This window comes from Zonotrichia albicollis, chromosome Z (genome assembly GCF_047830755.1).
Source record: "Zonotrichia albicollis isolate bZonAlb1 chromosome Z, bZonAlb1.hap1, whole genome shotgun sequence".
Taxonomy (NCBI): Eukaryota; Metazoa; Chordata; class Aves; order Passeriformes; family Passerellidae; genus Zonotrichia; species Zonotrichia albicollis.
This window is the reverse complement of record NC_133860.1, coordinates 77,564,943-77,583,280: the sequence shown is the minus strand read 5'-3', so window position 1 is coordinate 77,583,280 and position 18,338 is coordinate 77,564,943. Positions and strand designations below refer to the sequence as shown.

Sequence of the window (18,338 nt, the reverse complement as noted above, 5' to 3'; positions counted from 1 at the left end):
TTTGCAAGGAATAGTACATGAAAGGCATCTCTGCAGTGCTTATTGGTCCCTGAAACACAACTGCCATAAAATAAATCTCATTGAGCTTCTTTTTTTCTTCTAGAAAACACTGCTAAGTGGAAGGAATAAAAGGAAATCCACCAGTTATACCTCAGGAAAAGAAAACAAACATTTGGAATCTCATATTCAACACAGACACATTAAGATGCATGCGCAAATATATTGAGATGAAAATGCCTGCTTGGGTGCACAGGAGCCACATGTAGTTCTGTCTCTCAGCTGCACATTTTGGCTTCTTTATGTGGCACAAGGAAACCTTTTCATGGTCAAATCAGAAGAAGAATTGCCATGCCTACGGCCACCCTCTGCTCATTTGGATGCTCAAGCCAATGCATTAAAGGCATGCCCATCGCAGAAAGTGTTGGGTAAGAAATGGGAGGTTTGGCAGCATCTCCATGACCCCAGGCTGCACCCTGGTCTCCATAAAAATGCCCGTCACAATGCTAACAGCTTTGTGCTGGTGGCACTGAAATAGATGGTGACCAAACAGACTTTGTTGATATCCTCTACAACCCAAAGGAAAATTTCCAAGCCTAAAACAACAAACACATTCTGCTTGAGTAGAAATAATTAGGACAGCTTTCTTTCCTTTTCCCACACCACCAGAGGTTGCAAAGGGGGTTTTATCCTGTCCCTCTGCAGCTGTGCTCAGCCACTGGCCATGGTGGGAGCTGGAGTCCTCACTGTCATTAGAACTGTGCAGGCCAGGGATGGCCCTGCTCTGGTGGTAAAGGAACACAGCACCAGCGTCAACTGCCCACGTTGGATCCCAGCCCAGGCACCTGCCTGCAAGCTCATCAACTTGCTAAAGTACCAAGAAACAGCCAAGGGTTTGGTGTACAATTCTAACTGCAGTTGGAGAAAAACACATCCTAAACTTATCCAGGCATCCCACACACATGACTGAACAATGTACAGATGACTTGAAAATCTGAAAGTTTCAAAGACCCACATGATTTGAAAAACATACTACAGTGTGGAGGAAATTTGATGTGCTGTGGTTCAAAAAGGGAAAAGAAAGCAGAACTGCTTGGGCATTGCTTTGCTGGTTGTTTCTTTTTCACTTTTTCTTTTTCTGTAAACCTGAAACTGGGAAGACCCAACCTCCATTTTGAAGGATATTTATCACACATCCAACTGTTTCACTGAAAAATTCTTGTCCTTCAGAGCCAGAGCTCCAACAGGGTTCAAAAAGCAAATGAGAAACGTCAGGCATGGCTGGAGGCCAAAATGGCAACTTTCTGAACTGGTTAGGTTTCTGAACTGCCACTTCCCTTCTGATGCAACCAAATCTACAGCAGATGCTGATGTGCTGCAGGGACATTTTTAGAAGGGAACCTTGGTGGAAGTGGGGCCAGCAGATGGCAGTGGGATTTTGTCCAATGGCACACAGAACATGGGACAGGTGAGAAAGACACTGAGATCAGTGAGTATTTGCTTCTTACCAAAACAGGAGTTGCATTCCTGCAAGGAACTTCTCGTTCCACCATTTCAATGCCCATGATCCCAAAAGACCATATGTCCACTTTGGGACCATATGCTTGGCCTGTCACCACTTCAGGCGCCAGCCACCCAGACGTGCCGGCCACGGAGCTCCGTCTGCTCTGCTCAGGGGTGAGCTGAGCAAAGAGACCGAAGTCGGCTGTGGGGAAAACAACAAACCATGAAAGCCAGCTCCAATTAGGAAACCAAGCAAAAGAATTCCCCATTCTCAGTCTAAGAATGTGCTGTTGAATCTCCCAGAGAACTTTCTACACTCAGTTTCCTTGGGGCTTTAGCCAAGGTAGTATGAAATTGGCCACATCCAAAAAAACCTAGGTTTTTTAACGCTCCCTCCAACAGTGGACTTTATTCCCCTGAAGCTTTAGATTATAGCTCCCTCCCTCTGGAAGGGACACACACAGACCAAGAGCAGTCTTGACTGCTTGTGGTTCCTTCTCATACCTCTGTGCACATTGCAGCTGTGCCCTCAGCTCACAGCGGGTGTCCCTGCACTGCCACCAGCACCATTTCTGGGGATCTGGCTGTCACTCAAAGCAGCCCTACACCCCACATCCCTGGAATGCTGCATCAGACCAAGAATATACTGACCCAGCTTGACAGAACCATTGGTTCTGAGAAGGATGTTGCAGCTCTTCACATCGCGGTAGATCACATGGTTTGAGTGGAGAAAATCCAGTCCTCGCAGGCACTGAGAGAGAAAAGAGAAAGAAGAGGGAAAAAAGTAAGTGATGGGATTTCATCACACAAGAAAGGAAACAATCTAAAAGATTCCCTCTCCAGGGCAGAACACAGTGACACTGAGAGGAAGAGCTTGCAGCTCCAACACTTGCAGAGCAGGACCTTTCTGAGGAAAGGCACGTCAGCTTTTGAAAAAGCAACGGCACCTGCTGTTGTAGACTGTCCCCTGCAAACCAGCCAGGATGACTGCTGCTGCAGTGGATTTGCTATCTCCATGCAGAAGACAAATGAGGGTTTTGCCAAGAAAGAAAAAGTCCCTCCCTTTGGTGTGAAGCAGATAACTTTTGGGTGGGAGGCTGCATGACAAAGGTTTTATCGCTGGCCTCAGCACAGACTTGGAAGTATCACATCAGTCACCTTCCTGAAGTAAAGAGCATTTTGGCTGCACTCCTATCTTTTTAGATGAGGACTGTTAGAAAGGACTTTTTTCTTTGCTGCTTGTTTCAAATCCTGCCACCAGCACCTTTGCTTTCACAGGCAAAGAATGCAGTGAAAACAGGCTCCAGGCAAATGTTTAGAGAGGCACAGTGGAGAACAGCAAATACAAGTACAAGAGGCAGAGTGAGAGTACAACAGCAGGATATAAGAGCACTGGCATTGAGTACAGGGAATGCAGGGGCACTGGCAGGCCTTTCACTTGAAGTGCTTTTACTTGCCCATAGCATACCAGCGACACAGAAACAAAACTTGGCACATGAAACCTCTCCTGTTCTGAGCCCCTGTTTCCCAGACAATCCTGCCCAAGCCCTCAGAAACACAGATGGGATTGCTGACCTCCCGACTGATGGTTGCCATCTGGTCTTCAGACAGGCAAGTCTTGCTGATGATGTCGCTCAGAGTGCCTCCATCCATGAACTCCATTACTAGCCAGAGTTCATCACCCACAAGGTAGCTGAAAGAAGGAAACAAGGGTGTGGAGATGAACATGCATGGCTAGGTTGTGTTCTTGATTGATTCTTGGTTCAGGTTCCTTTGTGACTAGGACAGAATCAAAGGAATAGACATTCCCTCTCAGCTGTGCATTGTTTGCAATCTGTGCAGTCTCAAGAAGAAAGGCATAGCTGTGAAAAAGGAGATGTCTTAAATGGCCAGCAAGTGAAAAATGCATTTTAGTAACAGATAAAAAAACCTGTCACACTATGTGTTTCTGGAAATAAGCACCTAGTCTTCCTGGCATGCAAAGCAATGGAAAAGAGGGCACACAATCCATGGTAAATTTATGTTAGTTTATCCAGATGTAAAAAGACACTTCATAAAAATCAAGCCCCAAAACAAAGTGGTGGCTGTGAACTTACAGGCTATTGATTTAGTAAGATATGACTGATCCAGGTTTTTGAGTAATTTTCAAACTATGTATGCCAGAGAAGACTCATGCAGACAAGGTGCTCTCTCTTCCCATCCATTAGAGATGAGCAGAGCAGTAATAATTAGCCAATAATTACAGCTCTATTTTCTGCCACTGACCAAAGTGGGATTTTACCTTGCATGTTTGCAATATGTAAAGAAACATTCACAAAAACTCACCTGTCTAAATAGTTGATCAGGTTGGGATTCCTATTAATTTTCATGACCATGAGTTCATTGACTTTCAGTTTCTTCTTCCTCAGTCCTTTTAGATTTATTTTCTTTATGGCCACCTAAAATGACATTGAAAATCAGTAACTTCAGAAGTTGGTGGCACAAGACCACAACACACATGGAGCGAGTGATTTTGCAATGACACAGCTGAGCTGTGCCAAACTGCCTTGTAATTAGGCGCTGCACTAATTAGGAACTGACATTCCAACAGCCCATTTCTCTGCTCCCTTGGGGGGCAGTTACAGAACATGTGGGGCCACTGAGGTTTTGCCTTGTCCATTTGGTAACAGTGGTGTGTAAACTATCACCCACAAACCTCTGACCACAATCTCTGCTGCTTTGTTTGGGATTCAGAAGAGGTAATCCATGCCTTAATACTCTGTGGATACATCCTGGGCTATGGGCAGGGCTTAGGGCTTTTAGGGCACCTTGCAGCTCTCTCCCTATGTGCAGTTCCCAAGTGCAGCACTGCAGGTGGCTAAGGAACTACCAGTAACTTTCAGATGGATTTGCTGGCAGCCAGAAATGAGAATTCAGGACTCTGAAGCTGTAGCCCCAAAGAGCAGTGAGGTGCTCTAAGGCACCACCTTTGTTTTAGCAAAGGAGAGTGAGCGAGCGCATCCTTCTCTGAAAGGAAGCGCTGCCCTGCGTGCCTTCCTTCTGGCAGCTGAGGAGGACAAAGTCCCAAATGTATTTTGCAGGCTGGCACCAGTCTGTGCTTCTTGTGCCTTTTCAGCACAGCTCTAGCCAAAGCTCCAGCCACAGCTCACACCAGAGGGGAAAGCCCCTCAATAGCAGCAGAGTCTGCAGGGCCTGTTGACATTTACCTCTCCTCCTGTGGCACTGTCAATTGCTCTGCACACATCCCCAAAAGTCCTAGAAAGAAGAAAACAGCAAGGGAAGTAGGAGCCATTTAGATCTTGCAGTGAAAGCCAACTCACACGAGAGATCTCTGCTGTGAGTGCCAAAAACCTGCAGGATGCAGGAGAGCGCTGCCAGAAGGCAGATGATGCATTTTCCTCTCAAGTGCATGGGCACTGGGCCTGTTCCTGCACTGCTTGGGTTTACTGCCTCAGCTCAAAAATAGACCAGCTTCTTCCACCTCAGGTTTCACTTTCTAAACGGTTCAGTTTTTATCCTGACCACAGAGTATTTCCTTCAGCAAACTCTTGGAAAAAATGTTCCTGATAACTGTTATCTGACAGATATGAGGGAGGAGGTTTCTCTTTCCGGCAAGCAAGATTCTTCTCTCTTTATTAGTGTGGCAGTATGATTTAGAGATATAAAAAAATGCTAAGGAAATGAACACAGAAGTATCTCACACATGAGAGATGAGATTTTCCAGGTCCTGTTCCTTGCTGCAGGCAAGACCTCAGCAGCATGGAGGTGTCTCTGACAGTGCCTTCTGAGCAGCAAATACACAAATTCTGAGCAGCACTGAGAGATGGGACAATCTATCCCCAGTGTGGGAACATGGGGATAGATGTCTGTTTGCCTGACTTCATGGTGGATAGACATTCTACCACAAAAAAAACCTGGCCCATGGTTATGTAGAAGTAACTGCGGTTGGACTTACCCGCTGCCAATATATTCCAGTCTGGTGTATTTCATCCTTGGATTTTCCTTGTTTACTATTTTTCCTGAGGGAAACAAAATGAAGATGCTGACATTAAAGCAGAGACCTCAGGTTCCAGGAGATACAAAAGGCAGCCCCAGTGCTTGGAGCTCTGAGCCCTTTGTGGTCGGCTGGGTAACAACAACAACAACCAGGCAGACAGCTCTGCAGCACAGGTGGCCAGAACAGAGACTGATTTTCTACAGCAGTTCCTGTGGGAACTCATAAATGTCCCCATGACACCAAACTCAGGAGAAACATTTGGTAAGGCTATGCTGGCACCTGCACACAATGCACTGTCCCTCAGACAAGAAACACAGCAGACGTACTCAGTAGCTCCAGAGAGTCACCCTCGACCTCCTGTTGCTGAGCAGCAGCTGGGTCAGCGCGGGAGGTGAACAAACTGCCCTGGCTCCACTTCGCAGGTTGGGGAGAAAAGGCTCCTTTAGACGATGCTGCTGCAGCAGGTTTAGTGAAAGAGCTTGTGTAGATCTGGGACAAAAAATAAGTTGATATCAAAAAGGTGGCTGGCAGAAATTTCCCTGAGATCCCTTTTTGAAATGCAAGCCCTTAGAAATGTGCTGTCAGCCACATGCATGGCTTTTAAATGGCTTTTTTTCTGATGTCCACTTCTCAAACTGGATGGATCAAAACCAAAGGCTAGTTTTACTCGAGTTCATGGCCAGATTCATGTTCAATTTTCATGGATTTTCCAAAGGATGACTGCCACAATCACCATTCTACTTCCTCTCAAGGATTTCTTTTCCCCCTCCAAGAGCTGCAGACACACTTTCAGTTCCTTGTCCAAGTGTTCTGCCTCCTCCCACTGCATTCTCTTTTCCTGTACCATCTTCAGGTCATGCTCAACCTGTAGCACTTCTGGTGGGGATGGTACCTGCGCCTCACTCCTAACTTGGGGCCCTTCAGAGCCAGAGATTCGCTGGTAATCTTCACAGGCTGCCCGGTGAGACGCCAACACTCGCTCCTCAAATGAAACAGAACAAAGCAGTCAGAGACTACAGCTTGTCCCTGTCAGCCAAGAGTCATCGACTGTGAGGAAAGGGAAAGAACAGATTGACAAGGGATACAGACAGCTTGTTTCAATCCTCCATCTGGGTCACCATGTTCCCCTGTAAAAACACCTCAAGAAACCAAGACAGCAGGAACAGGCCAGCAGGAGTCAATTTAAATGACTGCTGGCCAAAAGGCCAAAGGACAAGTCCCTCTATCCAGGGCAGCAGAAGAGATTGAGCACACCAGGAAAATGCACTCAGAGGAATGGCCCCACTCCATGCTGCTCTGAGTGGAAAGGCAAGAAGGGCAGAAACCACGAGTTTGGTGACTGCAGTGACTGCATCCCTCTTTCACTCACTTGCTTTTGTAGAGACTGAGGGAGGGGATTAAGTTTCTCTCTGATGATTTTTATTTCATCCTCCAGCTTCTTCTCCCTTGCCTTCATCCGAGTTTGAGCTGTCTGAAGCTCTGCGTTCAGTTGTGCCTTCATCTTCTCTAAAAAACAAGAGAGAGGATGTTTCATGGGTGGAGTGTCCACCACTCTTTCACTCACCTGGTTTTGTTGATCGCCCCTCTGCTGATGGAGATTCTCATCTTGAATTCTTCCCAGATCTTCCTTGTTCTTTCTCTTCATGTCCATGATGTCACTCTGTGCTTCAGGCAGCTCTGCTTGTGGCTCTGCCTTGATCTTCTGTACACACAAATGCAGAGCAAGTGAGTGGGAGCTGCCATCAGCCTCAGTTATTTCCTCTTGCAGCCTCAAAATCACATTTATTCAGCCACTTCTTACTGCTTCCATTGCAAACCTCCTGTCCCAGGGCTGATCTGTGCAGATTCTAAGGCTCTGTGCTTCCAGTGCCTGAGGGATTCCTGGCCTCCTCAGTCCCAAGAGCTCTGGTTTATGCCCTTCTTCCTGCCCTTCCCTCTGTCACCTGGCCAGTCAGGCTTACCTGGCTATTCTCCTGTGGCTCTTCCACCTGCTGCCTGAGCTGCTCTTCCTGCTCTCGGGCTGGGAACAGCTCTCCCTGAGTCTGGCATGGCATCTCTGTTGAAGCAATCTGCTCCTGCTCTCTCTCTAGAAGTACCTGCACAAAAAGCAACAGAAGATGGGTTTCAACTTCCCATACAAACTTTGTGGGCCAAAACTCAAAGACTCCTGTGCTCATACATCCCCAAAGCACTGTGCTGCTGCTGTCCTGGGTCATTCTCTGTTTGAGGGGAGGCACAGATTCCAAAGTGACCCTGGCCCTACAATCAGAGGCCATCTGGGGCTGAAGCTCCAACAGCTTCTCAGGCAGCTGCCAGGGAAGGTGTGGCATTTCTCAAGGGTCTGGTGAGGGCCTCCCTCTGCTTCTGTCCTGTTTGTCTTTCAGTAGTGACTGACACCCCGCCCTGTCCCACAGTTCCATCCTGGCTCTGCAGGTGGCTTCCTGGGTGAGCTCAGGCCTTGTCAGAGACACTTCTGGAGTTCGTGTTCTCTTCACCACCTAAAACATGGAATACTTCACCACTCTAGGACAGGCAGAAAATTAAAGAATTAACTGGGGGCTTCAGGGAAGAAGAGGCTGGAGGAGAAAAACAGCTCTAAGGGGAAAAAAAACACAATATCTGAAGGGGGAGACATCTCTGCCTGTTCTGAATTGGTCGAGGGAACATGTCTCTAATCCTCTCCTGAGAGGGATGCTTTAGGTGACCTTTACACCTCCAACTGCCTTGGACCAGATTTGGGAATATTCAATTATGTAAATGTTACATATATGGGTAGATAGATCTCATTACTGAAATCTCTCTTTACTGTCCTCTCTGTTGCAAATGTTACATAGTGTAGATAGATAGATAGACAGACAGACTGATGGATATCACCACTTTCATCTCTGTTTACTGTCCTCTCTGTATCTACACACATCAACACTCGGTAGCAGTGACCCACTCAGCAGCAATCCTGAGATTGCTCTCCTGTTGCTTCAATAAAGCACAATCTTGGGGAATCTGGAGCATGTAGGTCCTTTTGAAAAGGGATCAGGCTCAGAGCATTGCACGGGAACTGCACTCTTTGTGCATCTGTGCTTGAGCAAATTCTTCTCCTGGACTCAACCACACTGATGATGCTAAAGTGGCTGGAATCAGAAATGCAGCCCAGCTGTTGGAGAGTTTTGTGCAGACGTGGCTTGAGGAAAAGGCCATGATCATATACAGCTGGTTAAGCAGTAAAAAGCAGCTGTAAGCAGTAAGTTCTCAGCCTTTTCCTTACGAGAAAAACAACAACACTGCATCCCTGAGAAAATAACAAGAAAAACATGGTTCCCTTGAATGGATAACTGTAGTCAACAGCAGGATGTAAAAACAAGTGTTAGCCTCAACAAGAAAACCACAAGTATTTTGAGAATGTAGCCACAAAGGAGGGGTTGACATGTAATCTGTAACCAATGATGAGCTTAGCTTTTGCATTATGTATGAGCTTAATTAACACTACTATAAAAGTATGTAAGCTGGATCAATAAATGTGAGACCGATGATCATCATTAGGATGTGCTTGTCTCTCTTCACTTCCATCACCCAGCCCCTCGTATCTCATCAGATCTTTGAGCACCAGCTAGAAGGTGCTCAAGGGCACCTTCTAGCAATGCAAGGGCATTGATTTCCTCCCCAAATTCCAAACACAAGATAAACGAATTTCTTGGCTGCAAAAAGACAGAGGTAGTGTTAGCCTTAATGTGAATTGCAAGATGTAATTAACTAGCCTGGCAGAAGAAAAGTTCTTTCTGCAACAAGACGCACACCTCAAACTATGAGTACTAATGCAAATATATATTGCATCTTCAAGAACTACGAATGTGCAAAATAAAATTCAACCAGAATTTCTCATGGTGCTGGAAACAGGGAGGAAAGATGTAGGAAAATCAACACAATCATCACCATGAACCTTATCAAAAGCCAAGAGACAGCTGGGGAAAAAGACTTTATAGAACTAAAGAAGAATTCAAGAAAACCACAGACCAGTATCACAAGCTAAACACACCTTTCCAACAAGGGAAAACAAACAAAGCCCTGTGACCTCCAGCACTACCACATGTGCCCTCAGCCATAGCACTGCAGAGGCCCAGAGACAGAGCTTCCCTGTGCCAATCAGCCAGATGCTCTCCCAGAGGCGCCAGCCATTTGAGGCCTCAACATCACAGGTCAAAGGCCAAGTTCTGCTGTCGCTGCCTGCAGGAAATCCCTAGCTCCTGGCAGCACTCCAGCACTCAGCATCCTCAGCCAGCAACAGGAAGTGCTCGCTGCTGCAAAACTTGCACATTCGCCGCACTAAAGGCAGCACCACCCACAGCTGGAACTTACAGGCTCAAGATATGCAGGCTCTGGTGTGGGCAAAGATGGAGTCTGGCGTTCATCCATCTCAAATTGCTCCTCTTGGGCTTCTTCTTCAGGAGCAGAGGGAACCAGGGGGGAGATGGCTGTTGGTTCTATCACCTGTGGCAAGAGAGAAGCATGAGGCACAGGCCATGACCTATCATTCAGAACCTCATTTCTTTTCAGATCTACCACCACATCTGCTAAGGACAAATCAGAACACTTCATAGCCACATAGCAGTTTTAAGTCCCACAGACTAAAAAAAAAAAGGGTAACTTAAAAAGAATTGTGGATGTATATAAGGTTAATATTTTTCCCTAGCTGCTATCAGCAAGCCAGGTTGTCTCTGTAAACCAGAGCTTTAAGATCTTAAAAGTTCTGAAATGGAAAAGCAGGAAAGCAACACCAACGTCTTTGCTACAGCTGCTGCACTAGTGGGATATTAAATTGGATCAGAATTTCATCCAGGCCTTAAAAAGACTCAGAAACATTGTGCAGAAGCATCTTACTTGCTGGAAAAGGAGAAAATAAACAGGGCAAATCTCTCCCAGCAAGCGAGCAAGCCACAAGATGGAAGTGTCACCCACTCCAGTGTCTAAAGATCTTGGATGCTGTGAGGGCATGTTTAATAGGGAAACACCCTGTGTGGTCAACACTGTTGTGTAGGGATTGGTGGAAGTCTGCCTGATGGTCCCTCATGAGCCTCCCATTGTCCAGGCTAAAGATCCCTCAGCACTTCCTCAATGGCCTTGTGCTCCAACCCCTTGCCCAGCTTCCCTGTCCTTCTTTGAAAACACTTCAGCCCCTCCATGACTTTTGCTCCCCAGGACCCACAAGAACACACAGCACTCCAGCTGTGGCCGCAGCGCTGCCGAGCACAAGGCCACGCTCACTGCCCTGCTCCTGCTGCCCCACTGCTGCTGACACAGGCCACCATGCCCTTGGCCTCCTTAGACACCTGGTCCCAGGGTGGCTCTTGTTCAGCTGATCTTCAACTGCATCCCTGGGGCCTTTGGACCACGCAGCTCTCCTGCCACAGATTTGACCATTTGACTTCAAATACAGTATCTGACATTTCAAGATGTTCTTCTTGTTCTGAGCAACACATGACAGAAGTCAAGGATGTGCAGCTTCAGCCCCACTCTGGGCTCCAAGGCAATTGCCAAAGATAAAGACTTCATCAATAAATGCATCAACACAAACTTGCCGCTCCTGCTTTCTTGGCTCACAAGGAGGCTTCATAATTACTCACTGTTTTCTTTGGTTAAACGGGATAAGAATGGCCCCCAAAAGCTTCATGGACCATCTCAAAAGACCAAAGAAAACTAGGCAATAAGACTTTGTAGAACTGAAGAAGAACTCAAAAAAAAACTGCAGACTAGTCTTACCAGACAAACAGACCATTACAAAAAGGGAAAATAAAGAAACAAAACCCTGTGACATGCAGAACTATCACGTGTGCCCTCGGCCCTTAGCGCTGCAGAGGCCCAGAGATAGAGCTTCCCTGAGCCAAGCAGCCAGATGCTCTCCCAGGGGCACCAGCCCTTTGGGGCCTCAACTTCACAGGTCAACGGCCAAGTTCTGCTGACACTGCCTGCAGGAAATCCCTAGCTCCTGGCAGCACTCCAACACTCAGCATCCTCAGACAGCAACAGAAAGCGCTGGCTGCTCTGAAACTTGCACCTCTGTCTTGCCCTCAAGACAGCACAACACACAACTGGCACTTACAGGCTCAGGATATCCAGGCTCTGATGTGGGCAAAGATGGAGTCTGGCATTCATCCATCTCAATTTGCTCCTCTTGGGATTCTTCAGGAGCAGAGGGAGCCAGGGGAGAGACAGCTCTTGGTTTTGTCAGCTGTGGCAAGAGAGAAGCATGAGGCACAGGCCATGACCTGTCATTCAGAAGCTAATTTCTTTTCAGATCTACCACCACATCTTCTAAGAAGGAATCAGAACCTTTCATTGCAACAGAAGGCTGTTCTAAGTCCCCCCGACCAATTTCTAATGGGCCAATTCAACAGAACTCTAGATGGATAGAAGGTTGATATTCCTCCCTGGCTGCTATCAGCAAGCAAACCTGATTTTGTAAAAGAGAACTTTTAATTCTTGAATGTTCTGTAAGGGAAAAGCAGGAAAGCGACAGCATCGCCTATGCCACTGCTGCTGCAGAAATGGAAAACTCCTACTGGATCACCATGTCATCCAAGGCTGGAAAGACGCAGGAAACATTGTGCAGAAATATCTTTGCTTGTTGGAAAAAGGGAAAATGATCAGGGCAAACCTCTCCTAGAAAACCAACAAGCCAACAAGGCACAAGATAGTAGAGTCACCCACTCTATTATCTAAAGCACTTGGTTTCATTGAGGGCATGTTTAGTAGGGAATCAGCCTGTGTGGGGAGTAATGTCACATAGGGATTGATGGAAGTCTGCGTGAAGGTCACTCATGATCTCCCATGCTCCTGGGTAAAGCTTCCTCAGCACCTCCTCACTGGGCTTGTGCTCCCTCAGCCTTGCCCAGCTCCTGTGTGCTTCACTGCACACGCTGCAGCCCCATCAGTGACTTTCTGCTTCCCAGGGCCCACAAGTGCACACAGCACTCCAGCTGTGGCTGCAGCGCTGCCCAGCTCAGGGCCACGCTCACTGCCCTGCTCCTGCTGCCCCACTGCTGCTGACATAGGCCACCAAGAAGTCCTTGGCCTTCTTGGACACCTGAAAAGGGGCAAACGTCTCCTAAAGCACCAACAAGCCAACAAGGCACGAGATGGAAGTGTCACCCACTCCAGTGTATAAACCCCTTGGTTGCAGTGAGAGAAGGTTTATTAGGGAAAGATCCCTTGTGCAGAGCACTGTTATGTAGCGATTGATGGAAGTCTGCCTGAAGGTCCCTCATGAGCCTCCCATTATCCAGAATAAAGCTCCCTCAGCACCTCCTCACTGGGCTTGTGCTCCATTCCCTTGCCCAGTTCCTGTGTCCTTCTTTGAAAACACTTCATCCCCTCCATGACTTTCTGCTTCTCAGGGGCCCACAAGGCCACGCTCAGGGCCACGCTCACTGCCCTGCTCCTGCTGTCTTTACTGCTGCTGACACAGGCCACCATGCCCTGGGACAACTGCTCCCAGACTGGCTTATGTTCAACTGATCTTCTATGGCGCTCATGGGGCCTTTTGACTCATGCAGCTCTCCAGTCACAGAGTTGCCCATTTGCCTTCAAATACAGCATTTAGCATTTCGAGATGGTCTTCCTGTTTTCAGCAACACATGACAGCAGTCAAGGACTTGCAGCTGCACCCCCAATCCAGCCTCCAAGGCACTTCCCAAAGCTACAGACTTCATCACTAAATGCAACAACAGAAACTTGCCCCTTCTGCTTTCTTGCCTCACAAGGAGACTTCATAACTAATCACTTTCTTTCTTTGGCCACACAGGATAAAAATGGCCCCCCACAGCTTCACGGACAACACAACCATCTCCTTGCAGCTTGTCAAAAGCAAAAAGTCACCTGGTCCAAAAGACTTTGTAGAACAGAAGAAGAACTCAAGAAAACTCCAGACAAGACTCACAAGCTGAACACACCATTCCAAAACCGGAAAACAAACAAAGAATAGTGACCTACGGCATTACAACTTGTGCCCACAGCCACTGCTCTGCAGAAGTCATGAAACAGAGAGTCCCTGAGCCAAGCAGCCAGATGCTCTCCCATGGGCACCAGCTCTTTGGAGGCTCAACATCACAGGTCAAAGGCCAAGTTCTCGTGGCAGTCCCTACAGGCAGGAAATCCCTAGCTGGTGGCAGGACTCCAGCACTCAGCGTCCTCAGACAGCAACAGGAAGCGCTGGCTGCTCTGAAACTTGCACCTCTGCCTTGCTCTAAAGACAGCATCATCCACAACTGGCACTTACAGACTCAGGATATCCAGGCTCTGGTGTGACCAATGATGGAGTCTGTCGTTCATCCGCCTCAATTTGCCCCTCTTGGGCTTCTTCTACAAGAGCAGCAGGAGCCAGAGGAGAGACGGCCGTTGGTTTTGTCACCTGTGGCTAGAGAGAAGCATGAGGCACAGGCCATGACCTATCATTCAGAACCTCATTTCTTTTCAGATCTACCACCACATCTTCTAAAGAGAAATCAGAACACTTCCTTGTGATATAGGGATTCTTAGTCCCACTGACCAAATTAAAATTGGCCAATTCAACAGAACTCTAGATTGATATAGGGTTGATATTCCTCCATGGTGGCTATCAGCAAGCAATATTGCCTCTTTAAAACCGAATTTTAAGTTCTTGAAGGATCTGATTTGGAAAAGTAGGAAGGAGACCCCAACACTTTGCTACTGAAGGTGAATACATGGAAAACTCCAACTGGATAACAACCTCATCCTAGGCTGCAAAAGGGTGGAAAACGTGGTGGAAAAGCATCTTAACTGCTGGAAAAGCAGAAAATGATCAGGGCAAAGCTCTCATAGCAGAACCAACAAGCCAACAAGCTAACAATGCACAAGATGGAATTGTCACCCATTCAAGTGTCTAAAGCACTTAAATTCAGTGAGGGGATGTTTGGCAGGGAAATGGTTCGTGTGGTGAGCACTGTTGTGTAGAGATTGATGGAAGTGTGCCTGAAAGTCCCTCATGAATCTCCCATTGTACAGGCTAAAGCTCTCTCAGTACCTCCTCACTGGTCCTGTGCTCCATACCCTTGTCTAGCTCCTGTATCCTTGTGTGAAAACACTGCAGGCCCTGCATCACTTTCTGCTTCCCAGGACCCACAAGTGCACACAGCACTCCAGCTGTGGCCGCAACGCTGCCCAGCACAGGGCCACGCTCACTGCCCTGCTCCTGCTGCCCCACTGCTGCTGACACAGGCCTCCATGCCCTTGGCCTTCTTGGACACCTTTTCCAGGGCTGGCTCTTGTTCATCTGATCTTTTCCCCCACCCTTGGGGCCATCTGAGGAACGCAGCTCCCCAGACACAGATTTGACCATTTGAATTTAAATACAGCATCAGCCATTTCTAGATGGCCTTCATGTTCTGAGCAACACCAGAAAGCAGTCAAGGACTTGCACTTTCACCCGCATTCCAGGCTTTAAAGCAACTGCCAAAGCTGCAGACTTCATCACTAAATGCCTCAACAGAAACTTGCCCCTTCTGCTTTCTTGCCTCACTCAGATGCTTCATAATTACTCACTTTCTTTCTTCGGCAACACAGTATATGAATGTCCCCCCACAGGTTCATGGACAACACAACCATTTCCTTGAAGCTTATCAAAAACCAAAAGACATCTGGCCCAAAACACTACGTAGAACTGAATAATTACGCAAGAATTATTGCAAAGCAGACTCACAAGCCACAGACACCATTCCAAAAGGGGAAAACAAAGAAACAAAGGTCTGTGACCTCCAGCACTACCACGTGTGCCCTTGGCCATAGCACTGCAGAAGCCCAGAGACAGAGCTTCCCTGAGCCAAGCAGCTAGATGCTCTCCCAGAGGTACCAGCCCTTTGGGGCCTCAACATCACAGGTCAAAGGCCATGTTCTGCTGACGCTGCCTGCAGGAAATCCCTAGCTCCTGGAAGGACTCCAGCACTCAGCATCCTCAACCAGCAACACAAAGCACTGGCTGCTCCAAAAGTTGCACCTCTGCCTTGCACTAAAGACAGCACAACCCACAACTGTCACTCACAGGCTCAGGATATTCAGGCTCTGGTGTGACCAATGATGGAGTCTGGCATTCATCCATCTCAAATTGCTCCTCTTGGGCTTCTTCTTTAGGAGCAGCGGGAGCCAGAGGAGAGACAGATGTTGGTTCTGTCACCTGTGGCAAGAGAAACGCATGAGGCCCAGGCCATGACAAATCATTCAGAACCTCATTTCTTTTCAGATCTACCAGCACATCTTCTAAGGAGAAATCAGAACACTTCCTAGTGATATAGGGATTCTTACACCCACTTACTAAATTTATATGGGCCAATTCAACAGAAGTCTAGATGGATATAGGGCTGATATTCCTCCCTGACTATTGGCAGCAAGCAACGTTGCATCCGTCAAACAGAGGATTTAGTTCTTAATATGTCTTAATAGGAAAAGTACGAAGGACACACCAACTCTTTTACTACTGCTGCTGCAGATGTGGAAAACCCTAACTCTATAGCATTCTCATCCAGTGCTCAACAGGGAGGAAAATGTTGTGTGGAAGCATCTTGGCATAATAGAAAAGGAGAAAATGAACAGGGCATACCTCTGCTAGAAAACCAAAAAGCCAACACGGGAAAAGATGGAATGTAAACCTCTCCAGTGTGTAAATCCCTTTGTTGCAGTGAGAGCAGTTTTAATAGGGAAGCAGCCCTTGAGCTGAGCACTGTTATGAAGGGATCGATGTACGTCTGCCTAATGGTCCCTCATGAACCTCTCATTATTATCCAGACTAAAGCTCCCTCAGCAACTCCTCACTGGGCTTGTGCTCCATTCCCTTGCCCAGCTCCCGTGTCCTTCTGTGAAAACACTGCAGCCCCTCCATGACTTTCTGCTTCCCAGGGCCCACAAGTGCACACAGCACTCCAGCTGTGGCGGCAGCGTTGCCCAGCACAGGGCCACGCTCACTGCCCTGCTCCTGCTGCCCCACTGCTGCTGTCACAGCCACCAAGCCCTTGGCCTTCTTGGACACCCGGTCCCAGGCTGGCTCTTGTTCAACTGATCTTCTATGGCGCTCATGGGGCCTTTTGGCTCATGCAGCTTCCCAGCCACAGAGTTGACCATTTGACTTCAAATACAGCATTTAGCATTTCGAGATGGCCTCCCTGTTTTCAGCAACACATGACAGCAGTCAAGGACTTGCAGCTTCACCCCCAATCCAGCCTCCAAGGCACTTCCCAAAGCTACAGACTTCATCACTAAATGCAACAACAGAAACTTGCCCCTTCTGCTTTCTTGCCTCACAAGGAGGCTTCATAACTAATCACTTTCTTTCTTTGGCCACACAGGATAAGAATGGCCCCTCACAGCTTCACGGACAACACAACCATCTCCTTGCAGCTTGTCAAAAGCAAAAAGTCATCTGGTCCAAAAGACTTGGTAGAACAGAAGAAGAACTCAAGAAAACTCCAGACCAGACTCACAAGCTAAACGCACCTTTCCAAAACTGGAAAACAAAGAAACAAAGACCATTGACCTACAGCATTACAACTTGGGCCCACAGCCACTGCACTGCAGAAGCCATGAAATAGAGCGTCCCTGAGCCAAGCAGCGTGATGGTCTCCCAAGGGCACCAGCCCTTTGGGGCCTCAACATCACAGGTCAAAGGCCATGTTCTGCTTGCAGTACCTGTCTGCAGGAAATCCCTAGCTGCTGACGGGACTCCAGCACTCAGCACCCTCAGCAAGCAACAGGAAGTGCTGGCTGATCTGAAATTTGCACCTCTGCCTTGCATTCCAGACTAGCTGTCACTTACAGGCTCAGGATATCCAGGCTCTGGTGTGACCAGTGATGGAATCTGGCATTCATCCGACTCAATTTGCTCCTCTGGGGCTTCTTCTACAGCAGCAGCAGGAGCAAGAGGAGGGATGGCACTTCCTTCTGTCATCTGTGACAAGAGAGAAGCATGAGGCACAGGCTGCCACCTATCACTCAGAACTTCATTTCTATTCCAATCTACCACCACAAATTTTAAGGAGAAATCAGAAGTATTTGTAGTGACATAGCGACATAAGTCCCACTGATTACTTTATATTGGACCAATTCCTCCCTAGCTGATATCAACAAGCAATGCTGTCCCTTTACAATGCAGCTCTTAGTTTTTGAAAGCTGTGAATTGGAAAAGTAGAAAAGTGTCAGCAACGACTTTGCTACTACTGCTGCAGACAAGAAAAATTCAAACTGAATCACAATCTCATCCAGGGCTGGAAGACGGTCGGAAACAATGTGCAGAAGCATCTTAGCTTGCTGGAAAAGGAAAAACTGAAGAGAGCAAACCTCTCCTAGCAAACCAACAAGCCAACAAGCCCACAAGCCAACAAGGCACAAGACTGAAGTGTCACCCATTACAACATGTAAACGACATAGATTAAGGGAGGGAATATTTGGCAGGGAAACGGCCCTTGTGGTGAGCACTGTTACGTAGGGATTGGAGGACGTCTGTCTGAAGATTCCTCGTCTGCCTCCCATTGTCCAGACTAAAGCTCCTCAGCACCTCCTCCCTGGCCTTGTGCTCCACCCCTCTCCCAGCTCCCTTGTCTTTCTCTGCACACACTGCAGCCCCTCCATGACTTTCTGCTTCCCAGGGCCCACAAGTGCACACAGCACTCCAGCTGTGGCCGCAGCGCTGCCCAGCACAGGGCCACACTCACTGCCCTGCTCCTGCTGCCCCACTGCTGCTGACACAGGCCACCTTGCCCTTGGCCTTCTTGGACACCTGGTCCCAGGCTGGCTCTTGTGCAGCTAATCTTCCACCGCACCCCTGGGGCCTTTTAACTCACGCAACTTC

General features: G+C 47.8%; 2 protein-coding genes across 2 annotated transcripts in view; both read right to left on the bottom strand.

The window, feature by feature from the left end:
- Window positions 1-5,938, bottom strand: part of LOC141727271 (serine/threonine-protein kinase PAK 3-like) — a 44,844-nt gene extending 38,906 nt beyond the window's left edge. The window contains exons 1-7 of the mRNA XM_074533632.1: window positions 5,824-5,938; window positions 5,456-5,519; window positions 4,707-4,755; window positions 3,826-3,938; window positions 3,076-3,193; window positions 2,152-2,251; window positions 1,506-1,702 (exon numbers count right to left, since the gene is read on the bottom strand). Of these exons, the coding sequence (XP_074389733.1) occupies window positions 1,506-1,702; window positions 2,152-2,251; window positions 3,076-3,193; window positions 3,826-3,938; window positions 4,707-4,755; window positions 5,456-5,490 (612 nt within the window). The 5' untranslated portion in view covers window positions 5,491-5,519; window positions 5,824-5,938. The remainder of the gene's footprint in view (window positions 1-1,505; window positions 1,703-2,151; window positions 2,252-3,075; window positions 3,194-3,825; window positions 3,939-4,706; window positions 4,756-5,455; window positions 5,520-5,823) is intronic.
- A 33-nt stretch (window positions 5,939-5,971) lies between these two features.
- On the bottom strand, window positions 5,972-15,852 carry LOC141727227 (uncharacterized). Its single transcript, XM_074533487.1, has 7 exons — window positions 15,543-15,852; window positions 13,764-13,901; window positions 11,589-11,717; window positions 9,848-9,979; window positions 7,459-7,593; window positions 6,867-7,199; window positions 5,972-6,479 (listed from the first exon to the last, which is right to left on the bottom strand). Exons 1-7 carry the CDS (start codon window positions 15,597-15,599, stop codon window positions 6,189-6,191), a joined length of 1,215 nt encoding a protein of 404 aa, XP_074389588.1. The 5' UTR covers window positions 15,600-15,852; the 3' UTR covers window positions 5,972-6,188.
- Between the last annotated feature and the right edge of the window lie 2,486 nt (window positions 15,853-18,338).

Coding starts and splice junctions, on each gene's coding strand:
- LOC141727227 (XM_074533487.1), bottom strand. CDS start 15,599: ATGGATGAATGCCAGACTCCATCATTGGTCACACCAGAGCCTGAATAT. Junction 7,200..7,458: donor AGCCACAGGAGAATAGCCAG/GTAAGCCTGACT, acceptor TTGTGTGTACAG/AAGATCAAGGCAGAGCCACA. Junction 6,480..6,866: donor CTCAGTCTCTACAAAAGCAA/GTGAGTGAAAGA, acceptor GTTTCATTTGAG/GAGCGAGTGTTGGCGTCTCA.